The sequence below is a fragment of the Tachyglossus aculeatus genome, chromosome 10 (genome assembly GCF_015852505.1).
Source record: "Tachyglossus aculeatus isolate mTacAcu1 chromosome 10, mTacAcu1.pri, whole genome shotgun sequence".
NCBI lineage: Eukaryota > Metazoa > Chordata > Mammalia > Monotremata > Tachyglossidae > Tachyglossus > Tachyglossus aculeatus.
In genome coordinates this window covers 55,240,566-55,264,362 of record NC_052075.1, presented here as the reverse complement: position 1 = coordinate 55,264,362, position 23,797 = coordinate 55,240,566, and the positions used below count along the sequence as shown (strand labels likewise).

General features: G+C 54.2%; 1 protein-coding gene across 1 annotated transcript in view; it reads left to right on the top strand.

Annotated features, from left to right (window-relative positions):
- The window catches only part of LARP4 (La ribonucleoprotein 4), a 59,400-nt gene extending 38,670 nt beyond the window's left edge, over positions 1 to 20,730 (top strand). Inside the window, exons 6-16 of the mRNA XM_038752952.1 lie at positions 2,457 to 2,560; positions 3,758 to 3,868; positions 4,407 to 4,460; positions 6,388 to 6,600; positions 7,086 to 7,189; positions 9,815 to 10,048; positions 13,413 to 13,461; positions 17,072 to 17,230; positions 19,710 to 19,831; positions 20,028 to 20,193; positions 20,332 to 20,730. Coding sequence (XP_038608880.1) covers positions 2,457 to 2,560; positions 3,758 to 3,868; positions 4,407 to 4,460; positions 6,388 to 6,600; positions 7,086 to 7,189; positions 9,815 to 10,048; positions 13,413 to 13,461; positions 17,072 to 17,230; positions 19,710 to 19,831; positions 20,028 to 20,193; positions 20,332 to 20,652 — 1,637 coding nt within the window. The 3' untranslated portion in view covers positions 20,653 to 20,730. The remainder of the gene's footprint in view (positions 1 to 2,456; positions 2,561 to 3,757; positions 3,869 to 4,406; positions 4,461 to 6,387; positions 6,601 to 7,085; positions 7,190 to 9,814; positions 10,049 to 13,412; positions 13,462 to 17,071; positions 17,231 to 19,709; positions 19,832 to 20,027; positions 20,194 to 20,331) is intronic.
- The last annotated feature ends 3,067 nt before the right edge of the window (positions 20,731 to 23,797 follow it).

The window sequence follows — 23,797 nt, the reverse complement described above, 5'->3', positions numbered from 1 at the left end:
CAGTGGTACATATTGAGCGCTTACCCACTGCACTAAGCGCTTGGGGAATGTACATACAGTAGACGTGGTTTACATGATCCCTGCCTACAAAAAGTTTACAGCGGGAGACAGACATTAAAATAAATTAGAGGCCTGGCCGGTAGATAGGCATGTTGATAGCGAAATCCGGAAGAAAACTTGTGGCCTAGTGGATAGAACCTGGGTCCGGGAATCAGAAGGGCTAATCCCGGCTGTGCGACTTCATTCATTCATTCATTCATTCAGTCGTATTTATTGAGCGCTTACTGTGTGCAGAGCACTGTGCTAAGCCCTTGGGAAGTACAAGTTGACAACATACAGAGATGGTCCCTACCCAACAACGGGTTCACAGTCTAGAAGGGGGAGACAAACAATAAAACAAAACATGCGGGCAGGTGTCAAGTCATCAGAATAAATAGAAATAAAGCTAGATGCACATCATTAACAAAATAAATAGAATAGTAAATATGTACTAGTAAAATAGAGTAATAAATCTGTGCAAACGTCTATACAGGTGCTGTGGGGAGGGGAAGGAGGTAGGGCGGGGGGGGATGGGGAGGAGGAGAGGAAAAAGGGGGCTCAGTCTGGGAAGGCCTCCTGGAGGAGGTGGGCTCTCAGTCGTAGTACTAATGACCAGGTTCTCTGTTTAGGCCTTGAAAGATCCTGCACATGCACGCAACACAAACATACACGTGTGCACATCATCATCATCATCAATCGTATATATTGAGCGCTTACTGTGTGCAGAGCACTGTACTAAGCGCTTGGGAAGTACAAGTTGGCAACACATAGAGACAGTCCCTACCCAGCAGTGGGCTCACAGTCTAAAAGGGGGAGAGAGAGAACAAAACCAAATATACTAACAAAATAAAATAAGTAGAATAGATATGTGCAAGTAAAATAAATAAATAAATAGAGTAATAAGTATGTACAAACATATATACAGGTGCTGTGAGGAAGGGAAGGAGGTAAGATGGGGGGATGGAGAGGGGGACGAGGGGGAGAGGAAGGAAGGGGCTCAGTCTGGGAAGGCCTCCTGGAGGAGGTGAGCTCTCAGTAGGGCCTTGCACACACACACCCCCATCCTCCCACCCCCCAGCTCTGCCTGGAAATCCACTTGGTTTTCTGCAGCCCGTGTAGAGGAGGGGAAAGCTGCTCATTCCTCTGGAATTCAGAGCTCCTCCGTGACGGCTGGAGCCCAGAGCCGCAAGCCAGCAAGGAAACCAGAGGCAGGAAAAAACCATTTCACTTGTCTGCCCTGTGACGTTAGGCGTGTCACTTCACTTCTCTGGGCCTCAGTTTCTTCGTCTGTAAAATGGGGGTTAAAGCAGTGAAGCCCCAGATTAGTTTATATCTATCTCCCCCGGCACTTAGTACTGTGCCTGGCACATAGTGAGTGCCGAACAAATACCATAAAAAAGAAGAGCACCCGTGTAAAGCAGGAAGCGGTACAAACAGGAATCAGCTGGACAAATGATGGAATGAAAAGATCAGTATATGAGGACATATGTACAGGAGCGTGGAGGATTTGCCCTTGAGCTGTCTTTCCGGACGGAGACGAGGTTTCCCCCAGGGAGCCATTGCTTAGGTCTCGGGCCCCTTCGACTCTTGAGAAGCAGCCTGGCCTAGCAGAAAGAGCTCAAGCCTGGGAGTCAGAGGACCTGGGTTCGAATCGCAGCCCCCCTGCGTGTCTTCTGTGTGACCTTGGCCAAGTCACTTCATTTCTCTGCCTGTTATCTTAGTCCCCTTAATGGGGATGAAGACTCTGAGCCCCATATGGGGTAGGGACTGTGTCCAGCCTGATTAGCTTACCTCCATCCCGGCGCTTAGAACAGTGCTTGACACATAGTAAGCGCTAAGAAAAATACCATTATTGTTATTATTTACACCCCCCTAATGTGACCTTGGGTAAGTCGCTTCACTTCTATAAGCCTCAGCTGTCTCATTTACAAAAGGGGAATTCAGTCCCCGCTCTCCCTCCTGCTTTGGACACTGAGCACCGTGTGGGACCTGATGATGTTGTGGGGAAGCAGCGTAGCTCAGTGGAAAGAGCCCGGAGTCTGAGTTCATGGGTTCGAATGCCGGCTCTGCCAATTGTCAGCTGTGTGACTTTAGGCAAGTCACTTAACTTCTCTGTGCCTCAGTGACCTCATCTGTAAAATGGGGATTAAGATTGTGAGCCCCCCGAGGGACAACCCGATCACCTTGTAACCTCCCCAGCGCTTAGAACAGTGCTTTGCACATAGTAAGCACTTAATAAATGCCATTATTATTATTATTATTATGATGATGATGATGTATTCACCCCCAGGACCTAGTACTGGGCTGGTGACATGGTAAGCGCTTAGCAAATACCTCAGTCGTTATGAATAACGCACCGTTGGTTCCGTCCCTCCCCTCGCTGCCTTCTAAATCCCCATTCCGTCTCCACGTTTCAGCCTCCCCCATGGTCCAGGTGGACGAGAAGGGTGAGAAAGTGAGGCCGAACCACAAGCGCTGTATCATCATCCTCCGGGAGATCCCCGAGATCACACCCATTGAGGTGAGCCGCCGACCCAGGCCGGGGGGGTGAGGTCGGTGACGTCATCCGCTCAAGGACCGACAGGGAAGCGCGGGGTTCCCGGGCGACCTCGGTCGGGGTTGGGCGGAGGGAGGGGAGGTTGGGAGCTGAGGAGATTCCGTGTGGGTCACCGGCCCGGAAGGGTTTGACCCGCCTGGACACTCCGGTAGCGTGAGCTGGGCTGAATTTCCAAGCGACTCGGGTGCAGTGTTGTTTCCCTTTGTTACCTCACACGCACTAGGCCCCCCTCCCACCCACCCCAGTCGGCTCCACAGTTTAAGGTAGTGCCCTGATTTGCCAGCTAGAAATGAATTGAGGGGTGACCGCAGGGCCAGGCAACAAGCACCATGCAACACCCAGTGGCACAGCGGCCCCTGTCCTAGGAGAAGAGGGAACTGGCGTTGAGTACTCTGCCTCCCGGCCAGGGCACCATCAGCATCCTTGCAGAGGAGCCCTCGCCCGGCGACACCATCCGGGCCCGGGCTCCACGGCAGGTGGGATCCCGGGCCGTACGGCCACCGGTTTCTGGGGAGTGAGCCTCCGCGGGCGGGCCGGGCGCCAGGGCCTCTGGCTTGGTCTCCACAGGCCGGTTCAAAGGCTACCTCGTCACTCGCTGCGCCCTCTCACCCTGTGCGGCCCGCGGACTTTGGCCCCGCTGCTGCGCCTCTGGGTCGGGCGAAGCTCAGGGCCCCGAGGCATCGGGGAGGTCCCCCATCTTGGGTTCCCCGGCACAGGTCGGGAGGGAGAGCCCGGGCGAGGACGGGAAGGCATCTCTTGGGTGTGGGAAGGGACCAATGGAAAATTGGTCCCGGCCCCCGACCTAATAAATAGGGTATTTGTTAAGTGCTTACTAGGTGCTGGACACTGTACTAAGTAGGGAGGTAGATCGATGCAAAGTTTAGCTGTCTCCCCGGGAGATCTGGTCAGTCAGCATAGTGGCACCCATCCCAGTCTCCTTGGGGAGTTCTTCCTCAGTGTGTCCTTCACCGGCTGTTCCCCAGTCTGGTTTTAGGGAAGCCCAGTTGGAAGGGGCGGGAGGGAATCTAGACCGTGTCTGCCTACCCTGGAAATGGGAGGCGGCATCACTCAGTATGAAGCTTGGGTCCAGAAGGCCAGACATCCGCCGGGGCCTGGAGACGGTCCCCCACCGCCACCAACCACCCTTCTTGCGTGTCCCAGGAGGTCAAGGCGCTGTTCCAAAGTGAAAACTGTCCCAAGGTGATAAGCTGCGAGTTCGCCCACAATAACAGCTGGTACATCACATTCCAGTCGGACACAGACGCCCAGCAGGTGAGGAGGCCCTCCGGCCTGGTGTCCGGGATCCCCGGCCCCATTTTCCCGTCCCATCCCGTCTCCCCGACGATCGCTCTGGGGTGTCACCGTGTAGGGCAGCATCGGGGCTGTAGCGGTGGCCAGCCGCATCCCACGGGAGCCGGGGGCGGCTGGCGGGCGGATGTATGGGAGGTCTCCTCTCCGCTGGGCCCCCAGTGACTTGGGCGCTCCTCACCCGGCTCCCATACTCATCATCATCATCATCATCAATCGTATTTATTGAGCGCTTACTGTGTGCAGAGCACTGTACTAAGCGCTTGGGAAGTACAAGTTGGCAACATATAGAGACAGTCCCTACCCAACAGTGGGCTTACAGTCTAAAAGGGCTGAGAGCGCACTTCTCTGTCTATCCAAGCTTCTCCATCTACACAAGCTGCATTTCAGCCCCGCCTCCCCCCAGGCTAGCCCCGGAGTCATCCCACCCCGTTCCTATCCTCTTCCAACCTCCATCGTGCTAATGGAAGCATCATTCCTTCTCCCCGCCCTCCCTTTCCAGGCTTTCAGATACTTGAGGGAAGAAGTGAAGACTTTTCAGGGCAGGCCGATCATGGTAAGTAGAGGACGGGGCCGGTGTGAAGCGACGCAGCCATTTTGGACACGGCCTCCGCTGGCCCCATGCCAGTGAGGGGCTAGTGAAGCAGCGTTGCTCAGTGGAAAGAGCACGGGCTTTGGAGTCGGAGGTCATGGGTTCGAATCCCGGCTCCGCCACATGTCTGCTGTGTGACCTTGGGCAAGTCACTTCACTTCTCGAAGCCTGTTACCTCATCTGTAAAATGGGGAGCCCCACGCGGGACAACCTGATCACCTTGTATCCCCCCAGCGCTTAGAACAGTGCTTTGCACATAGTAAGCGCTTAATAAATGCCATCATTATTGTTATTATTAGTGTCGGACCTGCTGCTCAAGACCCCCGCACCCTCCCCACGTTCGTGGTTATCCTGCCATGTCACCCACCTGTCCCTCCCTGACGGGTCCCAGGCGGGAAACTTGGGAGCGGTCTTCCATTCCGATTTTATCTAGACGATCTCAGCCGTAATAACGATCATCATGTTATTCGTTAAGCGCTTACTCTAGCAGTGGTATTTAGGTGTTTACTCTGTGTCAAGCGTCATTCTAAGCGCCGGGGTAGATACAAGGTCGTCAGGTTGGACGCTTCCCCGTCCCACCTGGGATTCACAATCTTAATCCCCATTTTCCGGGGGAGGTAACTGAGGCCCAGAGAAGTGATCTGTCCAAGGTTGCACAGTAGATACAAGGCGGAAAACCCAGGTCCCAGGCCTGTGCTCTATCCCCTAGGCCACACTGCTTGCTAATTGTTGAGCGCTGTCAGATTCAGTGCCTGTCCCTCATGGGGCTTAGAATCTGTGGTGGGCAGGGAAGAGAGAAGCAGGTATTGAATCCCTATTTTACAGATGAGGTAGCCCAGAGCAATGAAGGGACTTGTTCCCACAAGAAAGCCAAGATTAGAACCCAGGTCTCCCCACTGCTCCTCGGCTAGTCGGACCAGGGTGGGTGGGTGGCGGGGGGCCTATCGGTGCAGAGTCAGAGAAGCCCCAGAGGCCGGAAGCGGGCTCCCGGGAGGAAGGAAGGAGTGGGACGGGGAGCGCCTTCCGGTGAAGAGGTGGCATCGGGGCACCTGTCTCGGTCAGTGTTGGGTTCGGAGGATCAATCAATCAATCAATCAATCATATTTATTGAGCACTTACTGTGTGCAGAGCACTGCACTAAGCGCTTGGGAAGTACAAGTTGGCACCATATAGAGACGGTCCCTACCCAACAGTGGACTCACAGTCTATAAGGGGGAGACAGAGAACAAAACAAAACATATTAACAAAATAAAATAGAATAGATATGTACAAGTAAAATAAATAGAATAATAAATGCGTACAAACATATATACATATATACAGGTGCTGTAGGGAAGGGAAGGAGGTAAGGCGGGGGGATGGGGGAGAGGGAGGAGGGGGCTCAGTCTGGGAAGGCCTCCTGGAGGAGGTGAGCTCTCAGTAGGGCCTTGAAGGGAGGAAGAGAACTAACTTGGCGGATGTGCGGAGGGAGACCATTCCAGGCCAGGGGGATGACGTGGGCCGGGGGTCGACGGTGGGACAGGCGAGAGCGAGGCACGGGGAGGAGATTAGCGGCAGAGGAGTGGAGGTTGCCGGCTGGGCTGGAGAAGGACAGAAGGGAGGAGAGGGAGGAGGGGGCGAGGGGATGGACAGCCTTGAAGCCGATGAAGGATGATGTGTGACACTGTGGAAGAGGCTGCTAAGGCTGTCCTATCTCTGTGTCACCACCGCCTGGGCCCCATGGGGTCCAGCCAGCTTCCCTCACTACCCGCAATTTTGTCTGGTTACCCCCTGTTGAATGCCGCTTCACATTGCCATCTCCACCTCCCTCCCAGCGGGAGTGCGAACATTCTCTTTCTCTCTCTCGCTCTCTTTCTCTTTTTTCTCTCTTTCTCTCCCCCCGCCACACCAGGCCAGGATAAAAGCCATCAACACGTTCTTCGCGAAGAATGGGTACCGAGTCATGGACTCCAGCGTGTATCCTCAGCCGGTCCAGACGCCAGCCCCGTTTGCCTCCCCGCTCTTTATGCAGCCCGTCTACAGCCCCCATCAGCAGTTCTCCATCTACAGCCTCGTGCCTCAGGCCTGGTCCCCGAACCCCGCACCGTACTTCGAAACACCACTGGTAAGGGGCGCGGTCCGGCCCAGCCGCGGGTGGCGGGGGTGTTGGCTCTTGTCACGGTCCCAGTGGGTCATCTGGCCATCCCAGAGCCTCACAGGACCGAGGTCGGACCTTGAGGTTGGCGGGGGCTCATGGAAGGGTCTTTCGTCCTCTCTTGGCGACCTTGGGTGGGTCGGTGGGAGAAAGAGGCCGCGGCACAGCCAGGATTAGAAGGGCGAGTGGGTTTCGAGTCTTCCATTTTCGATCCACTACCTTCACTGAGTAAAAAGCGGGATCACCCAGATCCGGCCGGGGCAGGAGGGGACCGGGTGGGATCGGGAGCCAGCGGAGAAGCAGCACCCCCTTGGCACCTCTGCCACCAGCAATAAGACAACTGTAGCTGCTCTGCCCCTGGCTCCCCTATCTGGTGAGTCCCCTGCGGGTACCATAACAAATACAGCCCGACCTGTCGGTTTTCACAACTTTCCCCGATCCGCCTTTTCTCCTAGGCCCCCTTCCCCAATGGTGGATTTATGAATGGCTTTAATTCACCAGGATCTTACAAAACCAATGCTGCTGCTTTGAGTATAGGTCGACCATTCCATAGAAACCGGTAAGTCCCGGGCCCGGGGCGTCGAAGTGCACTCCTGGCCGGTGCGGAGGGAAGGGAGTTCAGGTGGGAACGAAGAAGCAGGTGGCGGGAGAACCGGGAGCCGGCATCTCAGTGCTGCGGGCACTCCGGCCCGTTGGTTTCGGAAGAGGAGGAGTTGCGTGAGGAGACCAGAACTGGCGGGCGGGGAAAGAGTGAATCGGGGGCCGACAGTCCAACCAGCCCCTGGGTGTTGGTGCTGTGTGGTTTTGGAGAGTTGCCCATGTGGGTTTGGATCGGTGACGCTCGCCCCTCGGCAGGTTTGGCCCAACTGGGCACCTCCGGGCGGGACCGGGAAACCCAGCTGGGCCGGGGACTCCCATGAAAGTCACAAGAGCTCCCAGTCATCATCATCAATCGTATTTATTGAGCGCTTACTATGTGCAGAGCACTGTACTAAGCGCTTGGGAAGTACAGATTGGCAACCCATAGAGACAGTCCCTACCCAACAGTGGGCTCGCAGTCTAAAAGTGCTCGCCCCACTCCATCTCTGCCAGGCCCCGAGGCCCCTCGGTCCGGAGGAGAAGCCACAGCGGGCAACGGCCGCGACCGGGCTCCCCGAGCACCGCATGGGGGGCCGCCGGCCTTGGCCAGAGGGTCAGCTTTTCCATGGGCTGTCATAAGCCTAGAATCCCAAGACGGAATTCCTGGTCACCGTGGTCGCTTGACCCGCAGGCCTGGGGAGTGGCCGTTCAGGAACGTAGCTTGAGGCATTTGCCGCCCTGCAGAGTCCGAGGGTCTTCTTCCCCTGCCGTGCCCTTTCCAGTAACTGTAACCGTAATAATTGTGGTTGTTAAGCCCTTCCTACGTGTCAAGCACTGATCTAAGCACTGGGGCAGACACAAGTTAATCAGGTTGGGCGCAGTCCCTCTCACATGGGGCTCACACTGTTAATCCCCATTTTGCAGATGAGTGGACTGAGGCACGGAGAAGTGAAGGGACTGGCCCAAGGTCACCCAGCAGGCGTGGTGGGAGCCGGGATTAGAACCCAGGCCCTTCTGGCTCCCTTGCCTGGGCTCTATCCACTAGGCCACGCTGCTTCTCGGGCAGCGGGAGCTGTCTTTCCACGTTTTGAAGTTGGGGTGTTGAGTTGCTCGGCGTAGCATTTTCCAAGAAGCAGCCTCCCGGAAATGGCCTGTCACCGGGATAAGGCTTTCCCCTCAGGAATGGCGCTGCCGCTTTGGCCCGATGATGATTGAATATCGCGCTTTGAGAGAACAGGGCCAGCATTCGAAAGTCCGGGCGTCTTTCCTCTTCTGTCACTCTCCGCCTCCCTTTGTCCTCCTTTCTCTTTCTTTCAGTCTTTCTAGCACTCTCTTTCCGTGTGTGTGTGTTTGAGAGCGAGAAACAGTGTGTGCATGTTTTGTTTTTTTGTTTTTTCCTATTCCTCTGCTCCTGCCTGGACTGAGAATGTGTGCGTCCTTCTCAGTGACGGAAAGATTATGAGATCTGAGGGCTGTTGGCTAAAACTCACCCCTGGGGCATCCTAGTCCCCCCACTGGGGCAGATAATAATAATAACGGCATTTATTAAGCGCTTACTATGTGCAAAGCACTGTTCTAAGCACTGGGGAGGTTACAAGGTGATCAGGCTGTCCCACGGTGGGCTCACAGTTTCAATCCCCATTTGACAGATGAGGTCCAGAGAAGCGAAGTGACTTGCCCAAAGTCACACAACTGACAATTGGCAGAGCCAGGATTTGAACCCATGACCTCTGACTCCAAAAGCCTGTGCTCTTGCCACTGAGCCACGTGATGGTGAAGGGACCCGGTCCCGGCTTGGGCCCAAAGCCCAGATACGGGGCTGCTTGCCCACATCCCAGCAAGCCCACGGAGGCTTTCGGACATGCCCGGGCCTTTGGCTCTGTGCAGGACTGCCTTTCGCAGGCCCTTTCCAGGACGCTATTGGCAGTGGATCCCCAGATCCCGGTGGGATCCTGACTTTGGGAAGCACCGGTGATGAGTGTCCGGACTCCCACTACCCCTCATGCTTTTCTGCTGAACGAAGCGGAGGGGACTGTCTCTATACGTTGCCAGCTTGTACTTCCCAAGCGCTTAGTACAGTGCTCTGCACACAGTAAGCGCTCAATAAATACGATTGATTGATTGAGAATTCTCATAATTCTGGAAGCCCCCCAAGCAATCCCTGGGGATTAGGACAGCTTAGATTGTAGGTGGCACCCATTTCCCCCACCAGTACGAACCGTCGGAGCAGGGAAGTCTGCTTCCAGCCTTTTAGGGACCCACCGGGGCTTTGGGAATCCTGAATAAGAAGCGGGCAGGGAAGGAGGGAGCCCCGCAGGTCCCGTGACGGGAGCCGGGAGCTCGGAGCGGGCTCACTGGGAAAGCGTGTCCGGAGATACGGATCTTCACGGCTGGGGTGAAGAGACGGCCCCTCTCCCATCACCGTCTGTGGCACATCGCCAGCCCTGGGGCCTGGGGTTAACATGGTTCCAAGTTGGGACACGGGAAAGGGGGGGCCTTTGACACAGCACCGGGCGGGATGGCAGCGGGGGCTGGAGGAGGGTCCCGGTCCCCCGCCAACCACCCCGCTCCGAGCTCACGGAGCCCGTGACCGTCCGTGTCGTAGCGTGAAGCCTCACTTCCGGCCAGCCAGTAGCTCGGAACAGCCGGCGGACGGCCCCGGCGCGGTCGGCTCCGTGTCGCTGGGGGACGCACAGTTGAACAGAACCGGGTCGAGGAACTTCCCGCCGGAGCGGCACGCCCATCCGCTCCCTGGGCCCCAGGAGTCGACCTACCCCCTGAAGGAGACCCCCGCCTCCCCGCCGGAGCAGAACGGGGACTACGGGATTGGCCGGGGAAGGTGAGGATGCACGGCGGGGGGCGGTGGGGGGGAAGTTTCCGGGGCTCGCCGACGGGCTGGGCCCCCCCAGTATCATTTTGGGGTCTTTACCTCTGGGGGTCAAGTGCCCATGGGGTACCCCGTCTACACTGTAAGCCACCCTCCCCCAGACTGTAAGGCCCCTCTCTCAGCATCCCTGGACTCTTGTCTTACTCCTCTCCTTCCCGTTACTTTGGATAGTGAGGATTTGTGCTTTGCACATAGTTAGCGCTTAATAAATGCCATTATTATTATTATTATTATTATTATTATTATTATTATTATTATTGAAGGTTGTGGGGAAGCCTGTTCATTCATTCATCCCCCCGTATCAATAATAATAATAATAATTATAATAATGATGGCATTTATTAAGCGCTTTCTACATGCAAAGCACTGTTCTAAGGGCTGGGGAGGTTCCAAGGTGATCAGGTTGTCCCACGGGGGGCTCACAGTCTTCATCCCCATTTTCCAGATGAGGGAACTGAGCCCCAGACAAGTGAAGTGACTTGCCCAAAGTCACCCAGCTGACAGTTGGCGGAGCCGGGATCTGAACCCATGACCTCTGACTCCAGAGCCCGGGCTCTTTCCGCCGAGCCACGATTCACTGGTTACTCTGCTAAGCGCTGGGCTCGGTGTGGGGTGGCCATTCCAGGCCTACCCTCTGTTCAAGGTCTGGCGATTGGATAATAATCACGAAGATGATGGTATCTGTGAAGCGCTTACTACGCGTCAGGCACCGTACTAAATTCCGGGGTGGGTAAAAGCAGGTCGGGTCGGACACAGTCCCTGCCCCGCCTAGGGCTCACAGTCTTAGTCCCCATTACGGATGAGGAAACTGAGGCACAGAGAAGCGACCTGCGCAAGGCCATGCCAAAGACAAGTGGCGGAGCTGAGATTAAAACCCACGATTCCCAGGCTCAGACTCTATCCACTACTCCATTCTGCTTCTTTCCCCTGCCCCATTGTGCTCTTGTGGCTAGGACTCAGGGGGAATGATTGAGAATAATAATAATTATTATATAATAACTGTGGTATTCTAAGTGCTTACTACGTATCCAGCCCTGTAGTAAGTGCTGGAGTGGATACAAGCAAGTTATAATAATAATAGTAATAATGGCATTTATTAAGCGCTTACTATGTGCAAAGCACTGTTCTAAGCTGCTGGGGAGGGTACAAGGTGACCAGGTTGGCCCACGGGGGGCTCACAGTCTTCATCCCCATTTTCCAGATGAGGTAACTGAGGCCCAGAGCAGTGAAGTGACTTGCCCAAAGTCACACAGCTGACAGTTGGCGGAGCTGGGATTTGAACCCACGACCTCTGACTCCGAAGCCCGGGCACAGCCCCTGTCCCACGTGGGGGCTCACAGTCTTCGCCTCCATTTTCCAGGGGACGAAACTGAGGCCCAGAGAGGTGCAGTGACTCGCCCAGGGTCACACAGCAGACAAGTGACAGAGCCGGGATCAGAGGCCCGGCCCGGGCTCTATCCTCTGGGCCACGTGGGTTCTCTTCCCCCTCCCGGCCGTCCTCTCTGCTGTCATCATCATCATCAATCGTATTTATTGAGCGCTTACTGTGTGCAGAGCACTGTCCTAAGCGCTTGGGAAGTACAAATTGGCAACATATAGAGACGGTCCCTACCCAACAGTGGGCTCACAGTCTGGGGAGAGTCAGGATGCTATCACACCGCATCCACCGGCGGCAGATGGGTGGGCGTCCTAGACACCGGGCATCCCTGCTCGAAGACACGATCCTTGGCGGTCGAGCGTCCGGCCAACGCCTCCTGAGGGGGCCCCTACCCAGTTAGGGCCCCTCTTCCCCGGCAGGCCGCTCGGCCTGTGGTTAAAAGCTGTTTTTGTTGGCCTCTGCCTCGCTTTCCCCCCCGCTTCCCTTTGCGAAGGGGCTGTCCTAGTGATATCAATGGTGTTTGTTAGCGCTTCCTATTTGCCAGGCACGCCATTCATTCATTCGATCACCATTCATTCATTCAGTCGTATTTATTGAGCACTTACCATGTGCAGAGCACTGTACTAAGCGCTTGGGAAGTGCAAGTTGGCATGTCCTGGTATGGACCTGCAGATCTGGCCCTGGAGCACCTTTTGATAAGTGATGGATCATCCTCAGTTTTGGACTCACCCCTTGGCCCCCAGAGACCTAGGTTTTTTGCGGGGAGGTTTTATGGCATTGGTTAGGCGCTTACTTGAGCAGCAGCGTGGCTCAGTGGAAAGAGCCCGGGCTTTGGAGTCGGAGGTCGTGGGTTCAAATCCCGGCTCCGCCACTTGTCAGCTGTGTGACTTTGGGCAAGTCACTTCACTTCTCTGGGCCTCAGTTCCCTCATCTGGAAAATGGGGATGAAGACTGTGAGCCCCCCGTGGGACAACCTGATCACCTTGGAACCTCCCCAGCCCTTAGAGCAGAGTAAGCGCTTAATAAATGCCACTATTATTATTGTTATTATTATTATTATTATTATTACGTCGTGCCAGACACTGTTCTAAGCGCTGGGGTGGACTGGTCCTTCCCCCTGCCAGGGAAGGTACCTGTTTCTCCCCATTTCCCCACTGCCTAGGCCCCCCACCGCGAGAACCCGGCGGCGAGGAAACGGCCCCAAATCCTCTCTGGCCCTTCCCACCTTCCCAGCCAGAAAACCAGGAGTTAGGGCAGCAGCGTGGCCTCGTGGAATGACGCCTGGCCCGGAAGTCAAAGAATCCGGGTTGTGATCCTGGCCCCCGCTGCCCCTCCGCTGTGTGACCTTTGCTTCCCTGTGCCTCAGTTCCTTCACCTGTGAAATGGGGAGTCAGTATCTCTTCTCCCTCCTAAATTAGACTGGGGAAGAGTGAGTGTCCCACCTGATTTTCTTGAATCTGCCCTAGTGTGTGGTACACTGCTGGGTATCTAGTGAGCGCTTAACAAATATTCATTCAATCATATTTATTAAGCGCTTACTATGTGCAGAGCACTGTCCTAAGCGCCTGGGAAGTACAAGTCGGCAACGTATAGAGACGGTCCCTACCCAACTACAGGCTCACAGTCTAGAAAATAATACCAAGCACCCCTCCTCCCTTCGATCCCTAGCTTATGCCCGGAAGCCCCTCTCCCATTAAACCGTCAGGTTGTGTGACCCGGGGCAAGTCACTTCACTTCTCTGGGCCTCGGTTCCCTCATCTGTAAAATGGGGATTCAGCACCCGTTCTCCCTCCCCATTAAACTGGGAGCCCCATGTGGGACCCGATTACCTGTCTCCTCCCCAGCGTTTAGTACCGCGGTCGGCACATAGTTAAGCACAATTAATGATCGCTGGGTCTTCCTTCTCTTCCACCCCTCTCCCCCATTTTCATCCACCAGGAGAAATGTCTTCAGAGGCCGGAGACGAAGAGAAGATGACAGGATGGCAGTAAGTTTCCTTTCCTTGGCACCCAGAGGGACGAAGAAGGGCCAAAGTGCCGGGAAATGTTTTTCGTCCCTCGCGGTCCATCTTTGGGCCCTGCGAGATGGTGCAAATACAGGGCTGCCCCCCAGGGGGCGCCACGCACAGCTTGTTCATTCATTCATTCATTCAATCGTATTTATTGAGCGCTTACTGTGTGCAGAGCACTGGACTAAGCGCTTGGGAAGCCCAAGTTGGCAACATATAGAGCCGGTCCCTACCCAACAGTGGGCTCACAGTCTAGAAGAGTGGGCTCACAGTCTAGAAGAGTATTTATTGAGCGCTTACTGTGTGTGGAGCACTGGACTAAGCGCTTGGGAAGTCCAAGTTGGCAACATCTAGAGCCGGTCCCTACCCAACAGTGGGCTCACAGTCTAGAAGAGTGGACTCACAGTCTAGAAGACTATTTATTGAGCACTTACTGTGTGCAGAGCACTGTACTAAGCGCCTGGGAAGTCCAAGTTGGCAACATATAGAGCCGGTCCCTACCCAACAGTGGGCTCACAGTCTAGAAGAGTGGGCTCACAGTCTAGAAGAGTATTTATTGAGCGCTTACTGTGTGCGGAGCACTGGACTAAGCGCTTGGGAAGTCCAAGTTGGCAACATCTAGAGCCGGTCCCTACCCAACAGTGGGCTCACAGTCTAGAAGAGTGGGCTCACAGTCTAGAAGAGTATTTATTGAGCGCTTACTGTGTGCGGAGCACTGGACTAAGCGCTTGGGAAGTCCAAGTTGGCAACATCTAGAGCCGGTCCCTACCCAACAGTGGGCTCAGAGTCTAGAAGAGTGGGCTCACAGTCTAGAAGAGTATTTATGGAGCGCTTACTGTGTGCAGAGCACTGTACTAAGCGCTTGGGAAGTGCAAGTTGGCAACATATAGAGCCGGTCCCTACCCAACAGTGGGCTCACAGTCTAGAAGAGTATTTATTGAGCGCTTACTGTGTGCAGAGCACTGGACTAAGCGCTTGGGAAGTCCAAGTTGGCAACATCTAGAGCCGGTCCCTACCCAGCAGTGGGCTCACAGTCTAGAAGAGTGGGCTCACAGTCTAGAAGAGTATTTATTGAGCGCTTACTGTGTGCGGAGCACTGGACTAAGCGCCTGGGAAGTACAAGTTGGCAACATATAACCAGAGACCTCTTCAATGGCTTGGCCGGGCGGGACTTCCCAAGCGCTTAGTACAGTGCTCTGCCCACAGTCAGCGCTAAGTAAATACAGTGGAGTGAGTGAATGAATGAATGAGCAGGGTGGAAATCAGAGCGGAGAGGTGCCGGGAACGTTCCCGGACTGCCTTCCACATGCGATATCCACAGTGATCGATCGGTGACATTTACTGAGCACTTATTTCGTGCAGAGCACTGTACTAAGCGCTTGGGAAGCAGCATGAAGACTGTGAGCCCGCTGTTGGGTAGGGACTGTCTCTATATGTTGCCGACTTGTACTTCCCAAGCGCTTAGTCCAGTGCTCTGCACACGGTAAGTGCTCAGTAAATATGATTGAATGCATGAATGAATGAATGTTGGGTAGGGACCGTCTCTATATGTTGCCGACTTGTACTTCCCAAGGGCTTAGTACAGTGCTTTCCACACAGTAAGCGCTCAGTAAATACAATTGAATGCATGAATGAATGAATGTTGGGTAGGGACTGTCTCTATATGTTGCCAATTTGTACTTCCCAAGCACTTAGTACAGTGCTTTGCACACAGTAAGCGCTCAATAAATACGATTGAATGAATGAATGTTGGGTAGGGGCTGTCTCTATATGTTGCCAACTTCTACTTCCCAAGGGCTTAGTACAGTGCTCTGCACACAGTAAGCGCTCAATAAATGCGATTGAATGAATGAATGGATAGAGCACGGGCCTGGGAGTGAGAAAGTCGTGGGCGCTAATCCTGGCTCTGCCCCTTTTCATTCATTCATTCGTATTGAGCGCTTACTATGTGCAAAGCACTGTTCTAAGCGCTGGGGGGGATACAACGGGATCAGGTTGTCCCACGTGGGGCTCACTGTCTTGCCAACGTCGGGCAAGTTGTTTCACTTCTTTGGGCCCCAGTTACCTCTTCTGTAAAATGGGGGTGAAGACTGAGATTCCCAGGTGGAACGGGGACTGTGTCCAACCCGATGAGCTTGCATCCATCCCGGCGCTTAGTACAGTGCCCGACACAGTAGGCGCTTAGAGAAGCAGCGTGGCTCAATGGAAAGAGCCCGGGCTTTGGAGTCAGAGGTCATGGCTTCGAATCCCGGCTCCGCCACATGTCTGCTGTGTGACCTTGAGCAAGTCACTTAACTTCTCTGAGCCTCAGTTATCTCATCTGTCAAATGGGGATTAAGACTGTGAGCCCCACGTGGGTCAACTTGATCACCTTGTATCCCCCCCCAGCGCTTAGAACAGTGCTCTGCACATAGTAAGCGCTTAACAAATGCCATCATCATTATTATTATTATTAAGAAATACCGTAATTATTATTATTACACTGCAACAGAATTAGCAGAAACGTTCCCTGCCCACGGCGAGTAAGAGATAAAGCCGTTTTCAAGGGAGGGAACTGAGGCCCAGAGAAGTGAAGTGACTTGCCCAAAGTCACACAGCTGACAACTGGCGGAGCCGGGATTTGAACCCATGACCTCCGATTCCAAAGCCCGGGCTACTTCCACTGAGCCACTCTGCTTAGTCCAGTGCTCTGCACACAGTGAGGAAACTGAGGCCCAGAGAAGGGACTTGCCCAAAGTCACACAGCTGACAGCTGGCGGAGCCGAGTTTCGAACCCATGACCTCCGACCCCGAAGCCCGGGCTCTTTCCACTGAGCCACGCTGCTTCTCCAGGAGGACAGCCTGAATGAATGACGTTTGTACATATTTATTACTCTATTTATTTTGCTTGTACATATCTATTCTATTTATTTTATTTTGCTAATCTGGTTTTGTTTTCTGTCTCCCCCTTCTAGACTGTGAGCCCACCGGTGGGTAGGGACCGTCTCTATATGTTGCCAGTTTGTACTTCCCAAGCGCCTAGTCCAGTGCTCTGCACACAGTAAGCGCTCAATCAATCAATCAATCAATCAATCGTATTTATTGAGCGCTTACTATGTGCAGAGCACTGTACTAAGCGCTTGGGAAGTACAAATTGGCATCACATAGAGACAGTCCCTACCCAACAGTGGGCTCACAGTCTAAAAGGGGGAGACAGAGAACAGAACCAAACATACCAACAAAATAAAATAAGTAGGATAGAAATGTACAAGCAAAATAAATAAATAAATAAATAAATAAATAGAGTAATAAATGTGTACAACCATATATACATATATACAGGTGCTGTGGGGAAGGGAAGGAGGTAAGACGGGGGGATGGAGAGGGGGACGAGGGGGAGAGGAAAGAAGGGGCTCAGTCTGGGAAGGCCTCCTGGAGGAGGTGAGCTCTCAGCAGGGCCTTGAATACGATTGAATAAATACGATTGATTGATTGATTGATTCACTCGTCGAAGGCCCCGAGAAGGCCGGTCCCTCCAGAGGAGAAGTCGGCCGTGCCCGGGGCCCCCCGCGGCCGGCGTGTCGTTGATCCCGTTGTCTGTCTCTCTTAGCGACCCCTCCCCTCCGCCGAAACCAAGACCCCCACACCAAAGTTCGACCTGCTGGCGTCCAACTTCCCCCCGTTGCCCGGCAGTTCAGCGAGAACCCAAGGGGAGCCCGTCCTGGAGAGCCGGATGTCTGACGTCGTCCGGGGCGTCTGCAAAGAGAAGGTAACGGGGGCTATTACTCTATTTTATTTGCATATTTATTTTACTTTGTTAACACGGTTTGTTTTGTTCTCCGTCTCCCCCTTCTAGACTGTGAGCCCACTGTTGGGTAGGGACCGTCCCTATGTGTTGCCAACTTGTACTTCCCAAGCGCTTAGTACAGTGCTCTGCACACAGGAAGCGCTCAATAAATACGATCGAAGAGCCCCTCCGGCTGGTGAGGCCTCGGTGTCTCTGTCGCACGCGTGGCGCAGAAGCAGCGTGGCTCAGTGGAAAGAGTACGGGCTTTGGGGTCAGAGGTCATGGGTTCGAATCCCGACTCCGCCACGTCTGCTGTGTGATCTTGGGCGAGTTACTTAACTTCTCTGGGCCTCAGTTCCCTCATCTGTAAAATGGGGATTACGACTGTGAGCCCCATGTGGGACAACCTGATCACCCTGTATCCTCCCCAGCGCTTAGAACAGTGCTTTGCACATAGTAAGCGCTTAACAAATGCCAGTTATTATTATTATTATTAAGAGCCCGGGCTTTGGAGTAGGAGGTCACGGGTTCAAATCCCGGCTCCGCTAAGTGACTAAGCTAAGTCACTTAGGTTCTCAATAAATGCCATCATCCTCATGTGCCAAGAGGCACATGTATATATATTTCTACGTATCTATTACTCTTTTATTTGCATATTTATTTTACTTTGTTAACACGGTTTGTTTTGTTCTCCGTCTCCCCCTTCTAGACTGTGAGCCCACTGTTGGGTAGGGACCGTCCCTATGTGTTGCCAACTTGTACTTCCCAAGCGCTTAGTACAGTGCTCTGCACACAGGAAGCGCTCAATAAATACGATCGAAGAGCCCCTCCGGCTGGTGAGGCCTCGGTGTCTCTGTCGCACGCGTGGCACAGAAGCAGCGTGGCTCAGTGGAAAGAGTACGGGCTTTGGGGTCAGAGGTCATGGGTTGGAATCCCGACTCCGCCACGTCTGCTGTGTGATCTTGGGCAAGTCACTTAACTTCTCTGGGCCTCAGTTACCTCATCTGTAAAATGGGGATTACGACTGTGAGCCCCATGTGGGACAACCTGATCACCCTGTATCCTCCCCAGCGCTTAGAACAGTGCTTTGCACATAGTAAGCGCTTAACAAATGCCAATTATTATTATTATTATTAAGAGCCCGGGCTTTGGAGTAGGAGGTCACGGGTTCAAATCCCGGCTCCGCTAAGTGACTAAGCTAAGTCACTTAGCTTCTCAATAAATGCCATCATCCTCATGTGCCAAGAGGCACATGTATATATATTTCTACGTATCTATTACTCTTTTATTTGCATATTTATTTTACTTTGTTAACACGGTTTGTTTTGTTCTCCATCTCCTCCTTCTAGACTGTGAGCCCACTGTTGGGTAGGGACCGTCCCTATGTGTTGCCAACTTGTACTTCCCAAGCGCTTAGTACAGTGCTCTGCACACAGGAAGCGCTCAATAAATACGATCGAAGAGCCCCTCCAGCTGGTGAGGCCTCGGTGTCTCTGTCGCACGCGTGGCGCAGAAGCAGAGTGGCTCAGTGGGAAGAGCCCGGGCTTTGGAGTCGGAGGTCACGGGTTCAAATCCCGGCTCCGCTAAGTGACTAAGTCACTTAGCTTCTCAATAAATGCCATCATCCTCATGTGCCAAGAGGCACATGTATATATGTTTGTACGTATTTATTACTCTATTTATTTTATTTGTTTATTTATTTTATTTTGTTAACACGGTTTTGTTTTGTTCTCTGTCTCCTCCTTCTAGACTGTGAGCCCACTGTTGGGTAGGGACCGTCCCTATGTGTTGCCAACTTGTACTTCCCAAGCGCTTACTACAGTGCTCTGCACACAGTAAGCGCTCAATAAACACGATTGAAGAGCCCCTCCAGCTGGCATTTTGAAAACACGATTGGCTGCTTGTCTGGAGCTGGAGCCCGGCTAGGTGTTTTACGTACCCGAGGGCCCAGAGTCTGGGGAGGATCCCCGCCCCCGAGGAACCCCAAGCAGACCTGCCGTCGAGGGAGCCAGTTGTATTTATCGAGTGCTTACTGTGTGCAGAGCACTGTACTAAGCTCTTTGGAGAGGACAGTATATCAATAAAGTCACATTCCCTGCCCACAGCGAGCTTACGGTCTAGAGGGAACTTGCTAGAGGGTTCACGTGTTACAGCCTTCTGCACAAACCCCCTACCTTGGTCCATCAGTCGGCCGATCGATCTGATTTCTGGTTGAAATGTCGATCTGATTTCTGGGTGAAATGTGTGTCGCGCAAACCACCTCCGCATCAGGCTGGTGATGCCAGTGGCATCTCTTCTCGATTGGGCGGCTCTATTCCGGGAGCCGTCTGCCCTTCCTCTTCCTCCTCCGGCCAACCCCGCCCGCCGGCCAGTTCCCGGGGGCAGAGTGGCTAAGAATTTGGGGGCCGGCCCTCCGGCCGCGCACGCACGCGCGCAACGGTGCCTGTCGTCGTCTTCACAGGAGAACAGAGACGCGCCGGCCAGCTGCTCGGCCCCCGTGCAGGAAGAGCCGGCCAGCGGCGGCGGCCAGCCGCCGGCCGCCAGCACGAGTCCTCCGCCGGCCACCGAGGCGCCCGTGGCAAGGTACGGCCCGGGGAGGCGGCGGGGTGTCCCCGGCCCCTCTGTTTTGGGGGAGGACGCGGGGAGGCCGAGCCCGTCGGACGTGGGGGGCCCCGGGTGACCTCCCCCCCCCGCCGCCTGGCAGTGGGGGGCCGAGGGGAATGGGGGGCCGTGAGGTCTCGGTATCCACTCACGCCGGCCTCTCCGGTCCGTGGGTTAGCACAACGCAGCAGGAAAATCCCCCGGCGGAGGCGTCCGCTCAGAAAGAAGCTCCCAGCCAGACGCCCCCGCCGCGGGCGGGATCCCCCGGTGCCCCCAAGCCGCCCCGGACGAGCGCCACTCCCCCCGCCAACAACTCCCACGTGGCCCCGGCCGTGACTCTCCAGGTAACGGGAGCCGGGGGTGGGCACCCCCTCACCGCCCCCTTCCCAGCTGCCCCGTCCTCCGTCCCTGCCCCGGGCACTGCCGTGATGGAGCTTCCCCCCGCCCCCCGTCCCGGGCACCGGCACCCCCTCTCCCCGCAGGAACCCCGCAAGCTGAGCTACGCCGAAGTGTGCCAGAAACCCCCGAAAGAGCCCCCGGCGCCGCCGCCCCGCGAGCCCCGGCCCAGCGCCACGGCCTCCCCCGCCAAAAGCGAGGAGGACGGGGCGGCCGACAAGGCGGCCGAGAAGGCGGAAGGGAGGGCCGCCAAGGAGTACGTCGGCTTCCGGGGGGCCGCGCCCCCCCGGGGGCCCCCCTTCAAAATCAGGGAACAGAGGCGCCAGTTCGGCCACCGGCCTTTACCTCAGGGAGCTCCGCGCCGCAACGGCAAGGACCAGCCGGCCCCGCCCAGATCACCAAAGTAAAAACTGGTCAAACCTCCCGCGGGGCTCTCACCGGAGCTTGGACTGCGTGTGCTGCGGAGGAGCCGGGGGGCGCGCGGGCCGGGGGCTGGGGGGCGGCCTCGGGGAGGCGGGGGGCGGCTGGGACGGAGGGAGAGAGAACCGGGGGGGGCGGGAGCCAAAACGAGCGCAGAATTCGAATGGGTGTCTGGGGGGGGGGGGGGGGTGTGAGAGAGAGAGAGAGAGAGAGAGAGGAGTGTGAAAGAGATGGGGGGTGGGTGGGATCCTGAAATTCATCTCGCAAGCGATGGGGGCCGGGGGTGGGGTGGGGGGCGACCGGGGGAGTTATGCTGGAGGATTCCAATCAGTATAAATAGCTATAAATATTATAATTTTTGTATTTTTTTGTTTTTATTTTTAATTTTCCGAGGTCTCCTGCCTGGAATCAGTTTTCTTTTCGGGGGTCTGGGAGGGGCGGTTGGGGGGGGGGGGGGGGGGGGTTGTCGAGAAATAGCTGGAGAGGCACGGCCTATTCCGCGTCCCCCGGTCCCAGAGCCGAGGGAGCGAGAGAAATATTTTTTGAACGAGAAGCGTTTCTGTAAAATTTAGAAATTACTTTTTTTAAACCTATTTAAAGTCCGGCTCGTAGGCTGATCCGTCCGCCTGCTTGGCCTTGCGTTGGGAGCAGGTAATGGGCGAGGGGGCTGGGTCCGCCTGGGTGTGGGAGAGCGTGTTTTGTGTTTGTGTGTGGGTCTCTGTCTGTGCGTCCGTGTGTATGTGTGTGTGTGTGAGGCTTAGCTGCAGCCAACGCTGTTGTCATGAATTAGTCACTGATTTAAAAAAAAGAAAACTGAATGTACTACTGGAATAGAAATATTTTTTTTTTTCCAGCTTGAAATTTAGCCTGTCTTTTTGACCTTACTAATATCTCATTCAGCCAGCTTTTTAAATTCTTGGTTTTACGGGAGATCTGATGGTAGATCAGAAAAGTTGGGAGGCATAAGGATGGAGAGAGAGACAAAAAAAAAAAAGTAGGTGTATTTGACAGTTTTAACCTGTCCGCTTTTCTCTTCCCATACAGGGGAGCCTAACGCCAGAGTGAGTGTGTGTGTGTGGTTTTTTTTGAGGTTTTGGTATTGTCCCGTCCCCCCCAAAACTACCACAAATTCGATGATGGCTCTGCATTTATTTGCCTTAGCTCCAGGCCCACCGTAGGCATGATTCACAACTTGGCTTCTGAGATGGTGTCGAAGGTTTTTTTTTTCGTTATTGTCATTGTGGTTCATTTGGGGTTACTTTTGTTGTTGTTGTTTTCCTTTTTTTAAATTCTTGGCTTGTGTTCAGATATTCACATACCCTTAGGGCCCGGTGCAAAAGTCCCGCCGCCCCCTCCGGTAATTTATTTGTGTTAGCGCTAAAGACGAGACTCCGTAACCGACTCCTTAAAACGTTAAGTACTGTAGAAAGCCGATGTTTAGGGGGAGACTAGGGGGTTTCATCGTGCATTCGATGCCTACAGGGGGGCTTTTTGGGTGGGATTTTCTCTTTTCTTACTTTTTTCTTACTTTTATCCGGTTTGGGACTTCATTGCTTGGAGTGGAACCTCGAAGGTCACGCAACTTTAATTCCCGGAAGGAAGGTTGAGGATGCGGGAGGGGGGAGAAAAGCCTACTTCGGTCGTGGAAGCCCCCAGCTCCGTCGGGGAGACCCCCGACCAGTCGACGGACACGCCGTCGCGCACGTCACGGCCCGGAGCCCCGAGGCGAAGCCGTCGCCCGTGTCACGGCACGGATCCTGACACCGCAGACCGCGTCGCGTTCCGTCCGTCAGAAGTCGGAGACCAGGTTCAAAATCCTGTATAAAAGTTGGGGGGTTTTTATGTTATTTGTTTTTTTTTTTTTTCTCCTGTTCTTCGTCCCTCTTCTTTTAGAAATAGTTTGCCGAAGTAAGAATTGTACTTTTCCTATTTTTTTTTTTTTTCAGTGAATTGCAAGTGTACAAATTGAAGTTGTAAAATTGTGAACACTGGAAAGTACCATTGTGACATATATCCAGTAAACACCTTAGTAATATATGCTAGTGATATTAGAATGAATGTAAGTGGAGGTTAAAAATGACATTACTGTGAAACTTTCATCTTCCAACTTTATCCAGTTAACCTTTGGAAATCTTTAATTCAGGAGGTTTTACTGTTTAACGAGCGCTTGGAGAAACACCCTGCGTATCTATTTTTTTATCTAGAGAGCCGGAGTTGACATTTCTCTGCAACTTATTATCCCGCTTGGCAATTGCTTTTTGATTTCATGGATTGATAACACGGCGTACTATATTTATACAGTTTAAAACTGTTCATTTCTATCCATTATAAACAAAAAAAAATATTCACTAAAAATAAACATACCTGTACTGAGTCGGGAGGGGGTTAGGTTTGTGTGGTGTGTTTTTTGTTTTGGTTTTTTTTTTTTTTTGGTTCGTTTCGTTGGTTTGGTTAATAATCAGCGATCACACCGACGACAACGAAACCATAAAAAGAATGCGCACTTCACTTAGGGAAGGCCGCCCTCCAGGTGAACGGCACCCGGGTGGGTTTCGGAGAAGGAACCGATTCCCCTGGGAAAACGGTCCGCTCGAGACGGGAAACCGAGGCCCGCCCCACTGGGACCGTACGATCTCCTTTGCGGCGGCATCGGGAACAAAGCCGCCCGCCGGGACCCCCCCCAACCGCTCGGATCGGCGCCGTGACGGGCACCGGGAACGATCCCGGGTGCGCTTAGGCTGGCTTGAAAATCTCCAAACTTGGGAATCCCCGGATCAGCGGGTGCGTTTGGGTAGACTGAGGCTGCGATGCTTTCAAAATCCGTTCCCCGAACCGTGGCTCCCATCAGTTATCTTAACAGGGGGTGGGAACTCGGTGGGGAGGGAGGGGCGGAAACCTCCGGAGCCTTGAGGCGTCGCGGCGGCCAGTGGGGAGCATCCGGCAGGGACGGGTTCGGAAACTCACCGCCACCCCGGCATCTATCTGGTTTTTGAGCCTAAGAACCGAGATACGGAACCATTACCTTCCTCCGCGCGGCCACGCGTCTTTTTTTTTTTCCCCCTTCCCTGTCCTTTTGGGAACGGGAAAAGGCCAGTTCTGTGCGTGGAGAGAATTCCACCCAAATCCCAAAGC